This window comes from Paramisgurnus dabryanus, chromosome 1, assembly GCF_030506205.2.
Source record: "Paramisgurnus dabryanus chromosome 1, PD_genome_1.1, whole genome shotgun sequence".
In the NCBI taxonomy this organism is placed as follows: domain Eukaryota; kingdom Metazoa; phylum Chordata; class Actinopteri; order Cypriniformes; family Cobitidae; genus Paramisgurnus; species Paramisgurnus dabryanus.
Window position 1 is genome coordinate 51,092,203 of NC_133337.1, and position 17,880 is coordinate 51,110,082.

The window sequence follows — 17,880 nt, forward strand, 5'->3', positions numbered from 1 at the left end:
TTTCCACTGTGCATATTGCACATATACTTTGTGACCCAGCAATTTAATTACGTTGAGAAAAAACGAGAACCAAGGTGAAAACGCAAAGGTATGACTGTGATAAGGACTACAAATCCCATGCTGTCCCCTCACATGTGCTGCGCACTTCCGGCTCGCATCGCAAGCGCTTGTGGGTAGTGAGCTATTTGAATAGGGAAGATGGCAGCCGCGGCAGTGGTGGAGTTTCAGAGAGCTCAGTCTCTCATTAGCACAGACAGAAACGCGTCTATTGACATTTTTCATTCAATCGGTAAAACTCTTTTCAAAGCCTTTTCTAAAACTTTATTTTTTTCTCTGCATGTCTACCTTAATGCTTTATTATTAGAGGATTGGGAAGCCATGAGCCGGTGCTGACTCACTGCACATACCGAGTATGTGTTCGTCCTAAAACCTATCGAGCTGTCTTTTCAGACAACATTTTTGGCTGTTATGGATTTCTTTATAGATTTTAAATTAAATTTTTTAACAATATTGTATTTGTAGGATATCACAGCCGTGCGCGTGTGTTTATATCAAATGCCTAAAAGCGTCTTTGATGCTGTATTAGATGTACGTTGTTGTCTATGTAGGGAGCTGAACAGAATTTGAGACGCAACCGCTGTGTGTGGACACTACGCCTTCAATATTAGCCACTCATCCAGGCCAAGGCCCAATTTAACACATATGTAGTTATGCTTTATTTACTTTTCTGTTTTATATTTTATTATGAAAAAAACTTGTTTGACGCTTGTGTGCTGCGTATTTTATAGCCACCGTTAAACCAGCTATGATGTCATTACTGTTTTGGTGGCGTGAACGTGACATTGGCATTATATTAATGAGATTTATTTTTCGTTATTGTGTCGATCAACCAAAATGTCTTGCTTGAATATGAAATGTTACTTTTTAAGACGGACCATGTATTGTTAGTTTCAGTAGTATGTTAGTGACATGGTTGTTGTTAGCTTAAATCTGTCAAGTCAGTCAGTCACACTTTCACGTGAAAGTTTTTTTTTGTGTGTGTGTGTTTTTGTAAAATCTGCTTTTTTCTTAGAGTTTGTTTATTTATTTATTGTCAAAAGTTTCTTTCAATATATCCAAAGGGGTAGGCTTTTTTGTCTTTTAGAGCAACGAGAAAAAAAACTAACAGGTCAGGTTGTTTGTCATACATTTATTTAGCTAATAGCTAGCATCATGTTACTATGTTTCTTATGTTTATGTTATGTAGCTTACATAAACCTTGACTGGTATAGTTATTCGCAAATAGCTTTTTGGTTTAGCACTTGTTTCAAGGAAGTGTTTTATACAAGTTAGATTTAGATCAGGAACTTGGATATAATAATTGACTCTGAATATGATATTAGATTTATTTATGGGACTAAAAAAGTTATTTTAGTTAGTTTATACACTGGCATTTTAGATATTTTAGCTTTATTAGACAGTTTAGTGAACAGAATCATAGAGAGGGTCATGACATCATAGAAAATAGAGAGGATAGTTTTTAAAGGACTAGCCAGGACTTGAACTTGAGTCACCCAAGGCTCTATTGCCTAACTTTTACATTACAATGTATGTACACATTTGAAACAACTTTTATCCAAAGTGACTAACAGTACGGTGCATTACAAGGTATACATTTTATCAGTATGTGTGTACTCTTGTAATCGAACCCATGACCTTTGTTTTGCTAACACCGTACTGTACCAGTTGAGCTACCGAAACACATTGGCTGTTAGGGTTTTTCTGTTCCTGTAATAGCCTAATGTCAGGTTTTTAATATGAGAGTGATGAAAGTGTGTTGGTTTTAATTCTTGACTAACTTGATCACTTTTGTGGTCTTTGAAGTGAGGCGAGATGTCCAGGAGGATGACGAAGAGGCGGTTCGTGTCAAGGAGCAGAGTATCCTGGAGTTGGGTAGTCTCCTTGCTAAGACCGGACAAGCTGCAGGTGGGAATCAAGATCATGTCTGCACCAGTGTCTGGTATTGAAAAGTATTACCTTGTTTTGATTTTTCTTGACCTTGTTTTAGAGCTTGGAGGCCTGCTGAAATTCGTGAGGCCTTTTCTAATCTCCATAAGCAAGGCGAAGGCAGCACGCTTGGTGCGCTCACTCTTAGATCTGTTCCTGGACATGGAAGCAGCCACGGGACAGGAGGTCGAACTGTGTCTGGAATGCATAGAGTGGGCCAAAGCTGAGAAGAGGACCTTCCTCAGACAGGCCCTCGAGGTAACCATGTCAAAAACCTGCTTAAACTGTCATGGCAAACAGATCTTCAATATGGACCAATGAGTATTATAAAACAGATACATCTCTAAGGTCAAGTTAATTTGAGTGATGTTGGTAAAAAAGCCAATGTTTTATAATCTAATGATAAGATTTGAGCATCAAAGTTTGGTTTTAACATTGATTTCACTTTCATTTCAAGCTTTTAACATGGCCTACTTTTTCTTTTTGTCAGGCTCGCCTAATTTCGCTCTATTTCGACACTAAGAGATACCAGGAAGCCCTGCATCTAGGTAAGAATTATAAAAAACAAATTAAAGTTTGCGTATCTCTGAAAAACTGAAAGATTATGAGCTCTCTTCTTTCTCCTCAGGAACCCAGTTGCTGCAGGAACTCAAAAAGATGGATGACAAAGCTCTGCTGGTGGAGGTTCAACTACTGGAGAGTAAAACCTACCACGCACTGAGCAACCTGCCCAAAGCCAGGGCTGCCCTCACCTCAGCCAGGACTACCGCCAACGCCATTTACTGTCCCCCAAAGCTTCAGGCGGCTCTCGATATGCAGTCAGGTAAGTCGTACTAAATCTCAACTTTATTGATCTACAAGAGTATGTCTCATATGTGACCTTGCACTTTTCCAATCCAGGTATTATCCACGCGGCTGAAGAGAAAGATTGCAAAACGGCCTACTCTTACTTCTTCGAGGCTTTTGAGGGCTATGACTCCATCAACAGCCCCAAGGCTGTCACAGCACTTAAATACATGCTCTTGTGCAAGATCATGCTCAACTCGTACGTGAGATATAACTGCTTGCTGTTTATACCTGTTTATGTGTGGGAGCCAATGGGATAATTCAATGCTCAGTGTTTTAGTTATGCCAAGCTCTGTTATGTAACACCGCCTGTAGGCTTTCAATTCTTCTGCAATACATATCACTTAGCCCACACTTAATATTTTGGATGATAATAAAAAAATAATTATTTTTGTTCAGTTATGATCGATTAGTAGTTGATATGAATTCTTACTATATTTTGTTTTTCTTTCAGGCCAGAGGAGGTACAAGCCCTGAGCAGTGGCAAACTGGCTCTACGATATATAGGGAGAGAGGTAATGTCTTATCTTAATGGTTTTTATACTATAATAATTAGGGATGCATCGAAATGAATATTCTTGGCCGAAACTGAAAAAAGGAAACCAAGGTCAAAAACCGAAACCGAAACACCGAAAGAAATTATTGTGCCAATTATTAGTACAATTGCATTTAGGCAATCACTGTGTACTAACTTTACTAGGGGTGTGTGACGGATAAAAAAACTCACAGTTCGGATCACATTACAGTTTTTGAGGCACAGATCAGATTATTTTTCGGATCAGCAAAAAGCAGGTGGGAAAAATCTAATAAACAATAAAGAAATTGCAAACATTTATAAAAAAGAACAAAGTTGTACATTAATAAGGTCTGAAATTAGCATTAGGTACAGAAATCAAATTTAATTAATCATAACACTGTCTTTATTGTATAAATTAAATATATTATTATTTTTAGAGCTATTTGTCTCTGTCATGGGTTGTTTGATTAACATTAATGACACAGACTTAAAGGAATATTACATTTTCTTAAAAGAAAAATCCAGATAGTTTACTCACCACCATGTCATCCAAAATGTTGATGTCTTTCTTTGTTCAGTCGAGAAGAAATTATGTTTTTTGAGGAAAACATTGCAGGATTTTTCTCATTTTAATAGACTTTAATAGAGCCCAACAATTAACACTTAACTCAACACGTAACAGTTTTTTTCAACAGAGTTTCAAAAGATTATAAACTATCCCAAACGAGGCATAAGGGTCTTATCTAGTAAACCGATTGTCATTTTTGACAATAAAAATAACAAATATACACTTTTTAAAGCACAACTTCTCGTTTAAATCCGGTCGTGACGGGCCAACGTGACCCCACGCAATACGTCATGACGTCAAGAGGTCACAGAGGACGAACGCGAAACTTCGCCCCAGTGTTTGCAAGTGTTGAGAACGAGGACCGTTCCTACGTTGTTGTATGTGGAATGATACTAATTAATGTCTTTGTGTCAGTTTATTGTTTACAATGGTCGGCAAATGTGCGTTTTATATATGTAACACGTGACCTCCCTACGTCACTACGCATTTACGTTAGGTCGCGCTCGATCGGATTTAGATGAGAAGTTGTGCTTTAAAAGTGTATATTTGTTATTTTTATTGTCAAAAATGACAATCGTTTTGCTAGATAAGACCCTTATGCCTCGTTTGGGATCGTTTAGAGTCTTTTGAAACTCCGTTGAAAAAAACTGTTACGTGTTGAGTTAAGTGTTAATTGTTGGGCTCTATTAAAGTCTATTAAAATGAGAAAAATCCTGCAATGTTTTCCTCAAAAAACATAATTTCTTCTCGACTGAACAAAGAAAGACATCAACATTTTGGATGACATTGTGGTGAGTAAATTATCTGGATTTTTATTTTAAGAAAATGGAATATTCCTTTAAGTAAGTTAATCTTTAAGACTGGTTTATGACTGTAATCTATACATACACTTAAGACATAAACAAATGTTTTTATAAGAAAAAGAATACTGTGGAGATAATTTTGTTTATATGTGCCTTGTCAATAACAGAGAGATTTTATGTTTGCTTGGTTTTTTTAAACGCGTCTCTCTCGTATGTGCACTATTGAGGGCACTTAAACTCGCACGCACACAGAGACTGAGAGTGAAATTTCGGTGCACCCCTAATAATAATAATAATAGAAATACTCTTAAGTTGGATTGTATAGTTTCACTTGTATTCATGCCCTATATATTTTTTGCCATCAGACTGATGCACTCAAATGTATAGCACAAGCCAGCAAGAACAGATCATTAGCAGATTTCGAAAAGGTGAGATTTTAAAGTGACGTCAATCTCTAAAAGATGCAGAAATGATCCTGTTATCATACTCTGCTTTCTGTTTGCTCTTGCATATGTGAAGGCCCTGACAGATTACACTAAAGAACTGAGAGATGACCCCATCATCAACACACACTTGGCCAAACTTTATGACAATTTGCTGGAACAGAACCTCATTCGGGTCATTGAGCCTTTTTCCAGAGTACAGGTAGGCTTGTGCCTGCAGAACATGAATGTATTGTTTTATGGATCAGATTTGTTAAGTTATGTTTGATATTCTGCGCATGTGCGACATTCTGCGCATGTGCAAGGGAGAGTGTGCGCGTTTTGTTTTGGTGGAAGTGACGGTTTTTTGATGTTCGAGAGATGGCAGCTATGGTAAAGCTTTTGGTTCAGTAAAGAGTATTATTATTACAAAAACAACAGGTGTGGTTATTGAATTAACATTGGTAGCAGAGGATGGCCGCTTCTGGAAACTACAAAAACCCCCCACCGTTTGACGAGAAGACGGCGTACGAAAGTTGGAAAAATGAGATTGAAATTTGGAGACGTGTTACCGATTTGGACAAAAAGAAACAAGCCTTGGCAGTTACCTTGTCACTTACAGGCAGAGCAAGGGAAAGTGCCCTGGAAATTTCCGCTGAGGATTTAAATGCTGACACTGGAATGCAAACACTAATAACGAAATTGGACTCCGTGTTTTTAAAGGAGGAAAAGGATCGACAGTATGAGGCGTACACGGAGTTTGACCGGATCACGAGAGAAAGCGGTGTTTCAATGGTGGAATATATCGTCGAGTTTGAACATCGATACAACAGACTACGTAAGTTCAAAATGGAACTCCCAGATGCTGTACTAGCCTTCAAACTACTAGATACTGCCGGGCTTACCGTTAAAGATAAACAATTAGCGCTTACCGCTTGTCCCATCGTCTCTTTCACTGATATGAAATCAGCCTTGAAAAGAATTTTTGGAGATAACGTTAGTTCACCACAAGAGGGCGCCAGTGCGCTGCAGAACGCAGACAGTGAAATTGCTTACTACACTAGATACTCAGGCAAACGGGGAAATAAGTCATACAATACACAACGACCTCAAACCGTGGCTCAAGGCACAAATCCCCTTGATAAATATGGGAGAAGAACGAAATGTGCAATTTGTCAAAGCACTTATCATTGGGCAAAGGATTGTCCAAACAAAAAAGAACATGTAAGACTAACAAAAGATGAAGGAATAAAAGATGAAGTTGAAGAATGTAACATCACTCTGTTTTCAAATGAATCCTTGTCTAATGCAGAAATCTTCATGGTGGAGGCTTTAGGATCAGCTGTGATTGACACAGCCTGCACAAGAACAGTGTGTGGAGAAAAATGGCTTGAGGATTACACAAGTGGGCTGACACAGAGTGACTTACTAAAAATAGATGACAAACACAGTTCAAGACCTTTCAGATTTGGTGATGGCAACGTTGTTCACTCCACAAGAAAAGTTACTATTCCAGCTAAAATAGGACATACCAGATGCAAAATAGAGACAGAAGTTGTCCCTGCAGATATACCAATGCTCTTAAGCAAGGCTTCATTGAAAAGAGCAAGTGCAGTTCTGGACATTGCAAATGATAAAGCAACAATGTTTAAACAACCTGTTAACCTTGAACTGACAACTTCAGGACATTACTGTGTAAACTTGAGAGATGACAGTCATTTAGATGGAAAGGAGAAAAGTGAGAGCAAAACACAAAATGAGAATGAAATCCTTGCTGTGACAGAAAACATGACAACAAAAGAAAAGGAGAGAGTCCTGTTGAAATTACACAGACAATTTGGACATGCCTCAGCTGCAAGACTGCAAAAATTACTGGCCTGCTCAGGTAATCATGATGCTGAAAGCAACACAATTCTCAAGAATATTGTTAAAAACTGTGATACATGCAGCAGATACAGCAAGCCAAAACCTAAACCTGTAGTGGGTTTGCCTATGGCATCAGCCTATAATGAGACTGTGGCTGTGGACTTACATGAGCTTGAACCAGGAGTATGGTATTTACACGCTATTGATCACTTCACACGCTTCAGTACAGGGAGTATTGTCACCACAAAGAACCCAAAAGACATAGTGAAGCACTTTATTCACTGCTGGATAAGTGTTCATGGCCCTCCATGCAGACTGTTTAGTGATAACGGAGGTGAATTTAACAACGACGAAATGAAGGATATGGCTGAAAAGTTTAACATTGAAATTAAAACAACTGCAGCATACAGCCCATGGAGCAATGGCCTTTTAGAAAGGCACAATCAAACTCTCACTGAAATTTTGTTGAAAGTGAAGAGGGACAACAACTGTGACTGGAAGACAGCCCTAGATTGGGCACTAATGGCAAAGAACTCTCTGCACAATGTCCATGGCTATAGTCCCTACCAGTTAGTGTTTGGACAAAACCCAAATCTACCCTCTGTCCTCACAGACAAGCCTCCAGCTCTAGAAACAAGTAAGAGTACTTGGATAGCTAAACAAATCACAACACTACATGGAATGAGAAAAGCATTCACAGAAGCTGAATGCTCAGAAAGAATCAGAAGAGCCCTTCGTAAGCAACTGCGACCCATTCATGACAAATATGAAACGGGAGACAAAGTGTATTATAAACGAGTAGATTGTAATGAGTGGAAAGGTCCAGGTGTGGTCATAGGCCAAGATAGTGTGGTGGTATTTGTCAGACATGGCGGAACCTATGTTCGGGTGCATCAGTCTAGACTAAGAAAAGTGGATGATCCACTAGCAAATATGGAGAGTACAGAAAGAGAACAATTGAAAACATATGATAAACCTACAGTAACACCAGCAGCAGATCTCAGTGACACTGAAAGTGAAAATGAGGAAGTGACATCAGCAAACGATGGACTTGTTAATGCTGAAGATGATAGTGAGCCGCACGCATCAGTCTTGCCAGGAGGGGATAATCTGGATCACACACCAACGGGACAAACCCACTCATCCGTGAGCTGTGAAGGTCTAAGTTTAAAAATCGGCCAAACAGTAAAATACATAGACAATCAAAGTGGACAATCACACACTGGGAAAATCCTCAGCCGAGCAGGAAAGGCTACTGGAAAGTACAAGAACTGGTATAATTTACAGTACACTGACCCTGAGGAAATTGCTGGCACAACTGGATCAGTCAATCTTGAACAGATGGACAGTGTTCAAGCGTTTCCGTCCGAACATGCTAAGTTCAGCACTGACTACAATGAGGATGATGTATTAATAGTACATGATGATCTCTTCATGGCTGCAAAAAACACAGAACTCAGCACCTGGAAGAGAAATAATGTATTTGAAGAAGTAAAAGATGAAGGGCAGAAGTGCATATCTACAAGATGGGTCTGCACATTAAAAGAAACAACTGCTGGAATTCTGCCTAAAGCTAGACTTGTTGTGAGAGGCTTTGAAGAAACAAACACCCAAGACCTTCCCAAAGACTCACCTACATGCAGTTCAGAGTCTCTAAAAATGATCATTGCAGTCATATGTCAGAATAAATGGCAGCTAAACTCCATTGACATTAAAGCAGCCTTTTTACAAGGTAAAGAATTAACCAGAGACATTTTTGTTCGCCCACCACAAGAAACACAGAGCAAAGGAATTATATGGAAGTTAAAAAAATGTGTTTATGGCCTAACAGATGCTTCTTTATTCTGGTATAATAGTGTGAAAGACATCATGCAACAACTGGGAGCTACAGTGTCAAAGGTAGATCCAGCAGTATTTTACTGGCTGGATGATTCCTGCAAAGTAATAGGGATTCTTGCATCTCACGTGGACGACTTTATTTGGGGTGGTACAGATGCATTCTCCACAACTGTCATTCCCCAAATGAAAGATGCCTTCCAAGTTGGACGGGAAGAGCATGACAGTTTCAGCTATATTGGAATAGAAGTACATTCTTTGAAGAATGAAATACATGTGCAACAAGGAAAATACATAAAAAATCTGCAACCTATTCCAGTGGACCCCACCAGAGCAACACAGCGTGAAGCTTCACTGACAGAAGTTGAGATGGACATGCTAAAATCAAAGATTGGACAAATATTATGGGTTGCAAGGCAAAGCAGACCTGACATAATGTGTGACATATCCATCTTGGCATCTAACACAAAACATGCAACTGTTCAGACCCTGCATTGTGCAAATAAACTAATCAGAAAACTTAAATCTGAAGAGGTCACCTTGAAGTTCCAATACCTAGGGAAAGACAGTTCTATTAAATTAGTAGTGTACAGTGATTCCTCCATGGGAAATCTTCCAGATGGTGGGACACAGGGTGGACATTTCATCATGCTGATGGGAGAAAATGGAAAATTCTCACCTATAGCCTGGCAGTCAAAACGCATTAGAAGAGTTGTACGGAGTACCTTAGCAGGAGAGACTTTGGCACTTGCAGATGGGATTGACAGTGCAGTTTTCCTCGCTACACTCTACTCTGAGATTACCACTGGCAGCTACACATGCAACAACTTGCCCATTGTGTGTATAACAGACAATCATTCTCTTCTTGATGCTCTCAAATCTACAAAGTCTGTCACTGAAAAGAGACTGCGCCTAGAAATCAGCAGCATGAAGGAGCTTATAAACTCTGGAACTGTTCAGCAGATCTTGTGGTCGGCTACTAAGGAGCAGTTAGCTAACTGCTTGACAAAAAAAGGGGCATCTACACTTGGCCTTCTAAAAGCCCTCAGCACAGGCGTTTGCCATGTTAAAGACTGAAAGACTTTAATTATAATTTTCTTATGGTTTGTCAATGTTTAGTCATTCAAACTGAATATCTGTTACCAGTTATACTTTAAAAAAGAAAAAGGGGAGATTGTTAAGTTATGTTTGATATTCTGCGCATGTGCGACATTCTGCGCATGTGCAAGGGAGAGTGTGCGCGTTTTGTTTTGGTGGAAGTGACGGTTTTTTGATGTTCGAGAGATGGCAGCTATGGTAAAGCTTTTGGTTCAGTAAAGAGTATTATTATTACAAAAACAACAGGTGTGGTTATTGAATTAACAAGATTTACTAAAAACTTTGTTTTTTTTATGCATCTGTTCTTTCTTTTTAAGATAACACACATAGCAGGTCTCGTCAAACTCTCAAAGGTAGGACATTTTCTTAAAATCGTATTAAAGGATCTTGTATCATTTATTTAAGTGAATAGTTAGTAAAATGCTATTTTCTGACATTAATTGTTGTCCACAGGATGATGTTGAGAGGAAACTGTCACAAATGATCCTGGACAAAAAGTTTTATGGTAAGACTTTTTATTTTTTTTTTAAAATTCAGTTTGTTTCAATTCACTACAGTGATACATCTAAAAAGTTAAAGACGAAATGGATTGCTTCTGTAATGTCAAGCCATGGTTTAGTGTTATATATGTGCTTACATTAGTGGTACTCAAAGTGGGGTGGCAATAAAAAAATTGACAAGATCATAAGGAGCGCGTAATGCGTTATTCTGTCATCCTGGTGAATGTAGATAGTGGCGAGCTTCCTGATCTCTGCTTCAGCCCAGTTTGCCGACATTTCTCATTGTAAATGTTTGGTCTGCATTTAAATCCCTGTGTCAAAGAGCTGAACCATAACTTCTAGTTGAGATGACACCCACGTCCTTACTACGACACGCCCCTTACAGGGTCACTAGGTCCTCTTTAAATGGATAGTTCACCCCAAAATGATAATTTTATCTTAAATCACTTACCCCTGGGTCGTTCTAAACAACAAAGTGCTCCAATTGTCTTCAGAACACATTTTTAGGTATTTTTGATGAAAACTGGGAGGCTCGTGACTGTCCCATTGACTTCAGTTACTTTCACAATCTGTTTCCCAGAAAAGAACGAAAGACATTGCCAAAAAGGTCCATGTTCCATCAGTCGTTCAATAATATTATTATGAAGCGACGAAAACAAATCAAACCATTTTATTTAACAATTTCTTCTCCTCCTTGGTTGTTTAAAGCGCGTTCAGGACTTTACTACAGCTCATGCTGCTGACGCCACCTGCTGATGTAGTTGCCAATTTTTTTTCTGCTTTTTAAAAACAGCATAATGCACAGGCTTCCCATGGGTCCTTGAAATCCTTGAAAGTTTGTGAATCTGAGGGAAAAATTCAAGGCCCTGGGAAGTTTTTGAAAATATACATGCATAGATAAAGGTCATTAAAAGTGCTAATTTTATGCAAGAAGTTTTCTGGAAAAAAATCCATATTATTCCCTGTGTAGTGTAGGATAATATCAGAAAAATTCTAGACTTTTTAAACACATGTGCTAAACTGTTCGCTTTAAATGCTTATATCTTTTGTATGCAAATGTTGATTCATACCAAAATGCTTTTTTGCATAGTTGTGTTTGACTCATGAAAATGTCTCAGGTTACTCATGTAACTGTTGTTCCCTGAGAAGGCAACGAGGCCCTGCGTCTCCCTTATCCATACTTCCTGCGTCCCTGTAACGCCGTCTTTGGCAATATTTCAGATAGCGATATACTTCCTGGCTCCCGTGTCACCATGTCTTTGTCATAAGCCTCACCATTGGTTGAATTTGATAAACACATTTAGACGCATTTACCCCTGGAGGCGTCCCCAGAGTGACACCGCAGTGACGCAGCGCAAGTTCCCTCGAAAGGGAACTGTAACAATGTATCTTAAAAGGTAACACGATGTAGCCTTGCTCTCATTTGAAATGTGTCCCCACATTAAGTTCTTGAATTTGAGGATATTGGACCTGGAAAGTCCTTGAAAGGTCCTTGAATTTGAAGTTAACTAAGGTGTGGGAACCCTGTATGCAAACATTGTAAACAATACTTATAAAATCGCAAATTACCTGCCAGCGTATTCTGTGTCTAGGAACTTTGTCGGCAGGTGACATCAGCAGCATGCACCGTAGTCTACTCGCAAACGCGCTCTGAACAACCAAGGAGGAGAAGAAATTGTTGAATAAAATAATTTGTTTAGTTTTCTTTAAGCACAAAAGCGTTCTTGTCGCTTCATAATAATATTATTGAACGACTGATGGAACATGGACCTTTTTGGCAATGTCTTTCATTCTTTTCTGGGAAACAGATTGTGAAAGTACACAGCAAAATCACTGGTGTTAAAATAACACCCAGGGTGTCAAATTTAACACTGGAAAAGTGTGTATATGTGTCCACACTACACTGTGTTAATTTAGTCAAAAGTGTAGTGTTAATTTAACAACACTCATTATATGTTAATTTAACACTCAATATTGTTACATTTTACACTTTGTTCAACACTATTCATTGTTGTTTCCACACTACACTGGTGTTGGCACAGAAATACAGTGTTAAAAATTAACACTCCTAATTTAAAGTCAACACCGGTGTAATGTGAATTCAACCATGTTAAGTGTTAAAATACTGATTAATAGCCACTTTTGTTAATAATGGGTTGTTTCTATAAAAGACAAATGACAAGAAATATTGCAAAACCTCTTTTTATTAAAGTACATCACATTTAATATTTACATTGATACACACAACACTTTGCATTTAACACTGCTTATTTAAATACCTCAGTTACAATTAGAAAACAGAATACAGTATGGAATAATGAAAGTTATCTTATACCACAGCGCAGTGACATAAAAACCACTTATTATAAGGTCTTTAATATATCAAATGAGAGTTTAAAAAAAAATTAGCCACCCTACTCAAAACTTGAACATTAAAATACACTGCAATTACCTTACTGGCAGGCAGAAATGCTTATCCTTCACAATACTAAAGATTTTTCCATAACAAAACAGACATTTCAATTCAAAAGACGTTTCATTTTTCTTAAATACGTTCCAACCTGGTATTTAGTTCTGTAGTTGTTTTACTCATGATGTAGTGGAAGGCTGCATCAGTGGTCTTCATCATGGAGGGAATGGCTTTTTGGTCCAGAATGATGCAAAAATTCTGGATGCAACTTCTGTTCCCAACGCAGTGCAGGCAGGGCTGTGCTGATTCATTCCCCTCAAAGCATGGATTGATGCTCATCACCTAAGTGTTTTAAAAGAGTGTATTTGATAAATGTATTTGATGTGTATTTATGAACTTGTATGCATTTACATGGGGTGAACAATGCAAGCAAACTAACTGGTGAATAAATAACTAGAACAAAATACTAAAAAACTTACACAGCACAATCAGTAGCTTCAGTTGCACATTGACCCTCTCCAGTTTTTCTTCCTTTCACAAATGAAAGGCAAGAGGTGAATGAGCCAGGGAAGAGCTGCCACATCACTGTCCCGTCCTAGCAAAACAGAATTTAAACACCATGAGTATACAGTTAAACTTTAAAACCGTAAAAGTAGCAAACCCATGTACACTTACCATATTTAAACTCCTGTTGACCAGACAGAGGGTCATCCATATTGTTGTATGTTGGCTATTTTGCAATACATCACCTCAGCATATTTCTGCAGATTTTCAAAGACAAAAAGAGTCAAGAAAATACCAAAAAGGGTGCAGTTTTAACCGTTATTTGAATCAAAATCATCTCAGTATAATAAATCATGTTAGAGACAGTGTACAGTACAAATGTACTGTGTGTACTCACATAACTAGTTGGTAAGCTCTTATCCTCCAAACTGGGTTAAGGAATAACAGTTCCAGAATTCATGGGTATGCCGTATTCAAATATAGTCTGGTAGGGTCCTATCACAAAAAATGACAATAAAGACTCTGAAAACTCAACATTCTTTTTATATTAAAAACAGCACTCAAGACAATATGAATCTTCATTTATACATTTTCAAAATAATAATCAATTTGATTGCTATTTAATATGACATCAATAGCAAAACGATGTATGAGAAGATAATATATTTTTATTAAAGTTGGCATCAGGTCATGTGAGTTTCTTTCCAGATTAATAATAATAATAATAATAATAATAATAATAATAATATGTACAAAACTACATATACTAAAAAGATTGGTTAACTGTTCAGTTATGTCAAATAAAATGATTTATATGTATAAATATATAAACTTACCTTATGTAATGAATTGATATAAGTATTAGCAGTCGTTTCTCATTGGAAGTCATCCATGTCAGGTCTTCTTTAATAAACTGCCCTAAAAACAGCATCTCTTCTGAATGATTTGAAGCACTCAGTGTGTACTTTCACCAAACTAGCATCTATAATGACAGAAAAACAAATGTTCGCCATACACGTTTTACACTTTCGTATGTATTTGCCATTTGCATCTGTCTGACATCTAGCGCCACGAAAAGCTTACAACACACAATGCATCCAATCTGTGCATACAAATGATGATATATTGTGAGGTTTTGGTCAAATTAATTGTTGGTTTGGCGATATTTCCCCTGTTTGCATACATCTTAGAAAAACACATGACGATGCGGTTGCGGTTTTCTCCGTGTTTTTCAGTAATTTGAATAATTAACCGATATCCGTGCACTCACGTGCATGTAAACGACCTGGTTAACTCACGGTATCTAGCCTATATGATTACCTCATAACGAGCATCATATGGTGAATAAACGAGCTTTCATTTAACTTAATTTCATACCTTCAATTTGTAGTGCATGTCGCATTTTATCATGGTTCAATTCTTTCGTTCATATCTCCTGTTAAAATTACCCTTCTTGGTTTTAAACTTTTAGCTAGCAGTTTAACTTTATACTAAACTAACAAGGGAACAACGTAACACAAGGTAGCTCTGATTAAACTGAACCAAATAACGAACAAAGGGGAAATAAAATGGGAAAAATATCTTATTTAGGTTTTTTGGCATATGGCTGCGTAGAGTCAGACAGAGAAATAACAGTTTAATTTAGCCAAACCATGTGAATATTATGAGACTGATTTACCTGATCTCTTCAGTCCTCCTGTGAAAGAAAATGGCGGTAAAATCCCTGACAGGAAATGTTTAGTGGAGGCGTGGCTTGATTTACACCGCTCAGAGTGAAATCTGATAACACCCTTGTTTAACACTGACACTGTCGTGAATATAACACTGACCTAGCAATGGCAGTGTTATTTTATTACCAGATAGTGTTAAAACAGCATCAACACTGTGTATTTAACACCATCCCTGAAAATTTAACACTGGTGATTTTGCTGTGTAACTGTAGTCAATGGGACAGAGAAAAGCCTCCTGTTTTTCATTAAATATATCTAAAAATGTGTTCTGAAGACAATTGGAGCACTTGGTGGTTTAGAACGACACCGGGGTAAGTGATTTATGAGAAAATTATCAAATTTATTAAAAATTAAAATTATCCGAGAACATTTGGGAGATGTGTTTGTGTTCACACTAGGGATGCTAAACAATTAATCGCGATAAAAGTTTTTGTTTACATCACATATGTATGTAAACTGTGTATAATAAATATGTATATATATAAATATGAACAAATTCATGTATAATTTAAAAAAAATTTATATATTAAGTATTTATATATAATATACATTTTATATATAAATATACAAATGTATATACACATGTAAACATTTCTAAAACATATACATGCATGTGTGTACATTTATTTATACAAAGTTATTATATACAGTTCACACACATATGATGTAAACAAAAACTTTTATTCTGCTAACGATTAATTACGATTAATTGTTTAGCATCCCTAGTTTACACAGAAGCCTCTCTTCCAGAAATTTTCTGAGACCAATGGGCTTTTAATCTCATCCCTCCGTTAAATATTCTCCTGTCTCTCTGTTATGCATTTAAATAATCTTTTATCTGATTGCTTGTAGGGATCCTTGACCAAGGGGAAGGTGTGCTTATCATATTTGAGGAACCCCCTGTGGACAAAACCTACGAGGCAGCCCTAGAAACCATACAGAACATGAGCAAAGTTGTGGATTCGCTGTACAACAAGGCTAAGAAGTTAACATAGGTGAGGTATGGTAAATCAAACCATGATGTAGCGCACACATGGGCAGTTATTTGAATCGATGTGTACATAATTTAAACATTCGTCCACTTAGTTACATTAAAATATGTAAAATGTAATGCCAATAGTAATACATTTTGACTTTTTTATGTTTACTGTTATTTTTTCTATATTTCTACAGACGAAACGTCAGAAGCTGCTGCTGTGTGAAATGTTTGTATGTTTGTGAGTTTGCCTGTATGTATGTGTGTGTGTATAGCCAACACGTGGATCCGTCTCACAGCAAAGGGACAACGAAAAATGCAACAGGATCTACTGGTTCCCCAGTTGAGAATTTTTAATGTCTCTTTCAAATGGACAATTTCATCTGATTTCCTGTTTTTTTTTTTCTCTTCTGTATCTCTTAACGGCCAACGCAGGCCATCAGGGAATGTTGTACAACTACAATAAAATCCTAAAATGTCATAAAGAAATGTATAGCTCTTCTACATTTAAAGTTTTTTTTATTACAGCAACTTTGATACACGGACTCTTGGGTTGCAGTGATCTGCGGTTCATTTGTTGCTTGCAGAAGAACACATTTTTTTTCTCCAACTTTTTTCCGATTTAATGGATGTATGTGTCACGCTTCAGGTGTGATTTTAAAGGTTTTTGGCAGTAATGCAGTTTGATAGGCTCTGTAATAAGCACAGTTGCCAAACATATAACCACACACTAGAAGATTATTTTTGAAGTTCATATGATCAAGAGTATTGTTTGTCATTTACTTTCTTAGTACGCTGTCTTTACAGTTTTGTACTTCCAGATTACTGTTTGCCAAGTAGGGTGGTTATATTAAATGGCCCCACTCTCACAATTGTTTTACTGTACTCCTCTTTGATAAAGTACTCCTATTCTCAAGACACATGTTTGTCTGCTTTGAGGTTCATTTTGTCATTTCTTTCTGTCATTTGTAGTTTGCCAGCAATAGAACACAAGTCAAATACCCGTTAAACATAATTTTTCATGGAATTTAAAAATCCATTTTTATTTTGTTACTTTTATTTTGATACTTTAACTCATTGCTTTTGTGAAAATGTAAACATTCAGACGTCTTTTGTTTCTGTTTATTGTGCAATGAGAAATATTCACAAAAGTAATTCAGGTGAGAATGGGGTGTTAAACTTTTGAGGCCCAGTATTTGAGCGCTCCCTGCATGTGTTTGTGATTGATTTGTTGTGGCAATCTATCATTAAGATTTTAGTGGAATATAAAACACGTTGGAGGTCATTTTTTTGTGACTAACAAAGAAAAGTGGTCCAAAATCTTTCTATTTGAAGCTCGAATTTTTATGTATTGAAATCTTAGTAAGCAGATTTCACATTGAAAAGTTTTTTTGTATGGGTTGGCCTGTTTTTTTTTATTCCATGTAATCGTTATAAGGGAAATAATCCTTGTTTGTAAATGAGTAGGGCATTTTACAGTAATGTGAAAGCCATAAAGGTTGAAGTTTGCCGTTTTGTGTGTTTGTTTGTAAAGACATAAATGAGCCGGGATTTTTAAATTAAGAGCTAAGCATTTGGCAGATGCTTTTATCCAAAGTGGCTTTATTTTGTCATCGTGTGTGTTCCCTGGAATTAAACGAATATTTTATAGATTTATCGTAATCAATATTTTCCTGAGAACTGCACTGTTTTATAAAAACCAGCAGAGGGCAGCAATATTATGTGAAAGATCAATGAGTGACAGACGCGATAATAAAGTAGCCTCAGGGCAATTAAGTTTTCTATTATTTCCCCTTAAACTGATGTCCAGGGTATTTT

General features: G+C 37.1%; 1 protein-coding gene and 1 long non-coding RNA gene across 3 annotated transcripts; one reads left to right on the plus strand and one right to left on the minus strand.

Moving 5' to 3' along the window:
• The first annotated feature begins 171 nt into the window (after positions 1-171).
• On the plus strand, positions 172-17,714 carry psmd11b (proteasome 26S subunit, non-ATPase 11b). Of its 2 annotated transcripts, none has more exons than XM_065273257.2 (13): positions 172-289; positions 1,864-1,965; positions 2,048-2,244; positions 2,477-2,534; positions 2,615-2,809; positions 2,887-3,031; positions 3,287-3,347; positions 5,086-5,148; positions 5,240-5,365; positions 10,260-10,295; positions 10,396-10,447; positions 15,939-16,086; positions 16,260-17,714. In XM_065273257.2, exons 1-12 carry the CDS (start codon positions 199-201, stop codon positions 16,079-16,081), a joined length of 1,269 nt encoding a protein of 422 aa, XP_065129329.1. In that variant the 5' UTR covers positions 172-198; the 3' UTR covers positions 16,082-16,086; positions 16,260-17,714. The 2 variants fall into 2 exon arrangements, with proteins under 2 accessions (XP_065129329.1, XP_065129327.1); XM_065273255.2 differs by having other exon boundaries at positions 15,939-16,081.
• LOC135758682 (uncharacterized) lies at positions 12,736-14,026 on the minus strand. The gene is made up of 4 exons (XR_010536564.2): positions 13,754-14,026; positions 13,528-13,613; positions 13,332-13,447; positions 12,736-13,194 (listed from the first exon to the last, which is right to left on the minus strand). It is a non-coding gene; the product is annotated as an uncharacterized lncRNA (long non-coding RNA).
• Positions 17,715-17,880: the final 166 nt, after the last annotated feature.

Excerpts from the sequence above, each read along its gene's own strand:
- psmd11b (XM_065273257.2), top strand. The coding sequence starts at position 199 with ATGGCAGCCGCGGCAGTGGTGGAGTTTCAGAGAGCTCAGTCTCTCATT. Across the intron at positions 2,535-2,614 it reads CCAGGAAGCCCTGCATCTAG|GAACCCAGTTGCTGCAGGAA; the intron begins GTAAGAATTATA and ends CTTTCTCCTCAG. Across the intron at positions 5,366-10,259 it reads AGCCTTTTTCCAGAGTACAG|ATAACACACATAGCAGGTCT; the intron begins GTAGGCTTGTGC and ends TTTCTTTTTAAG.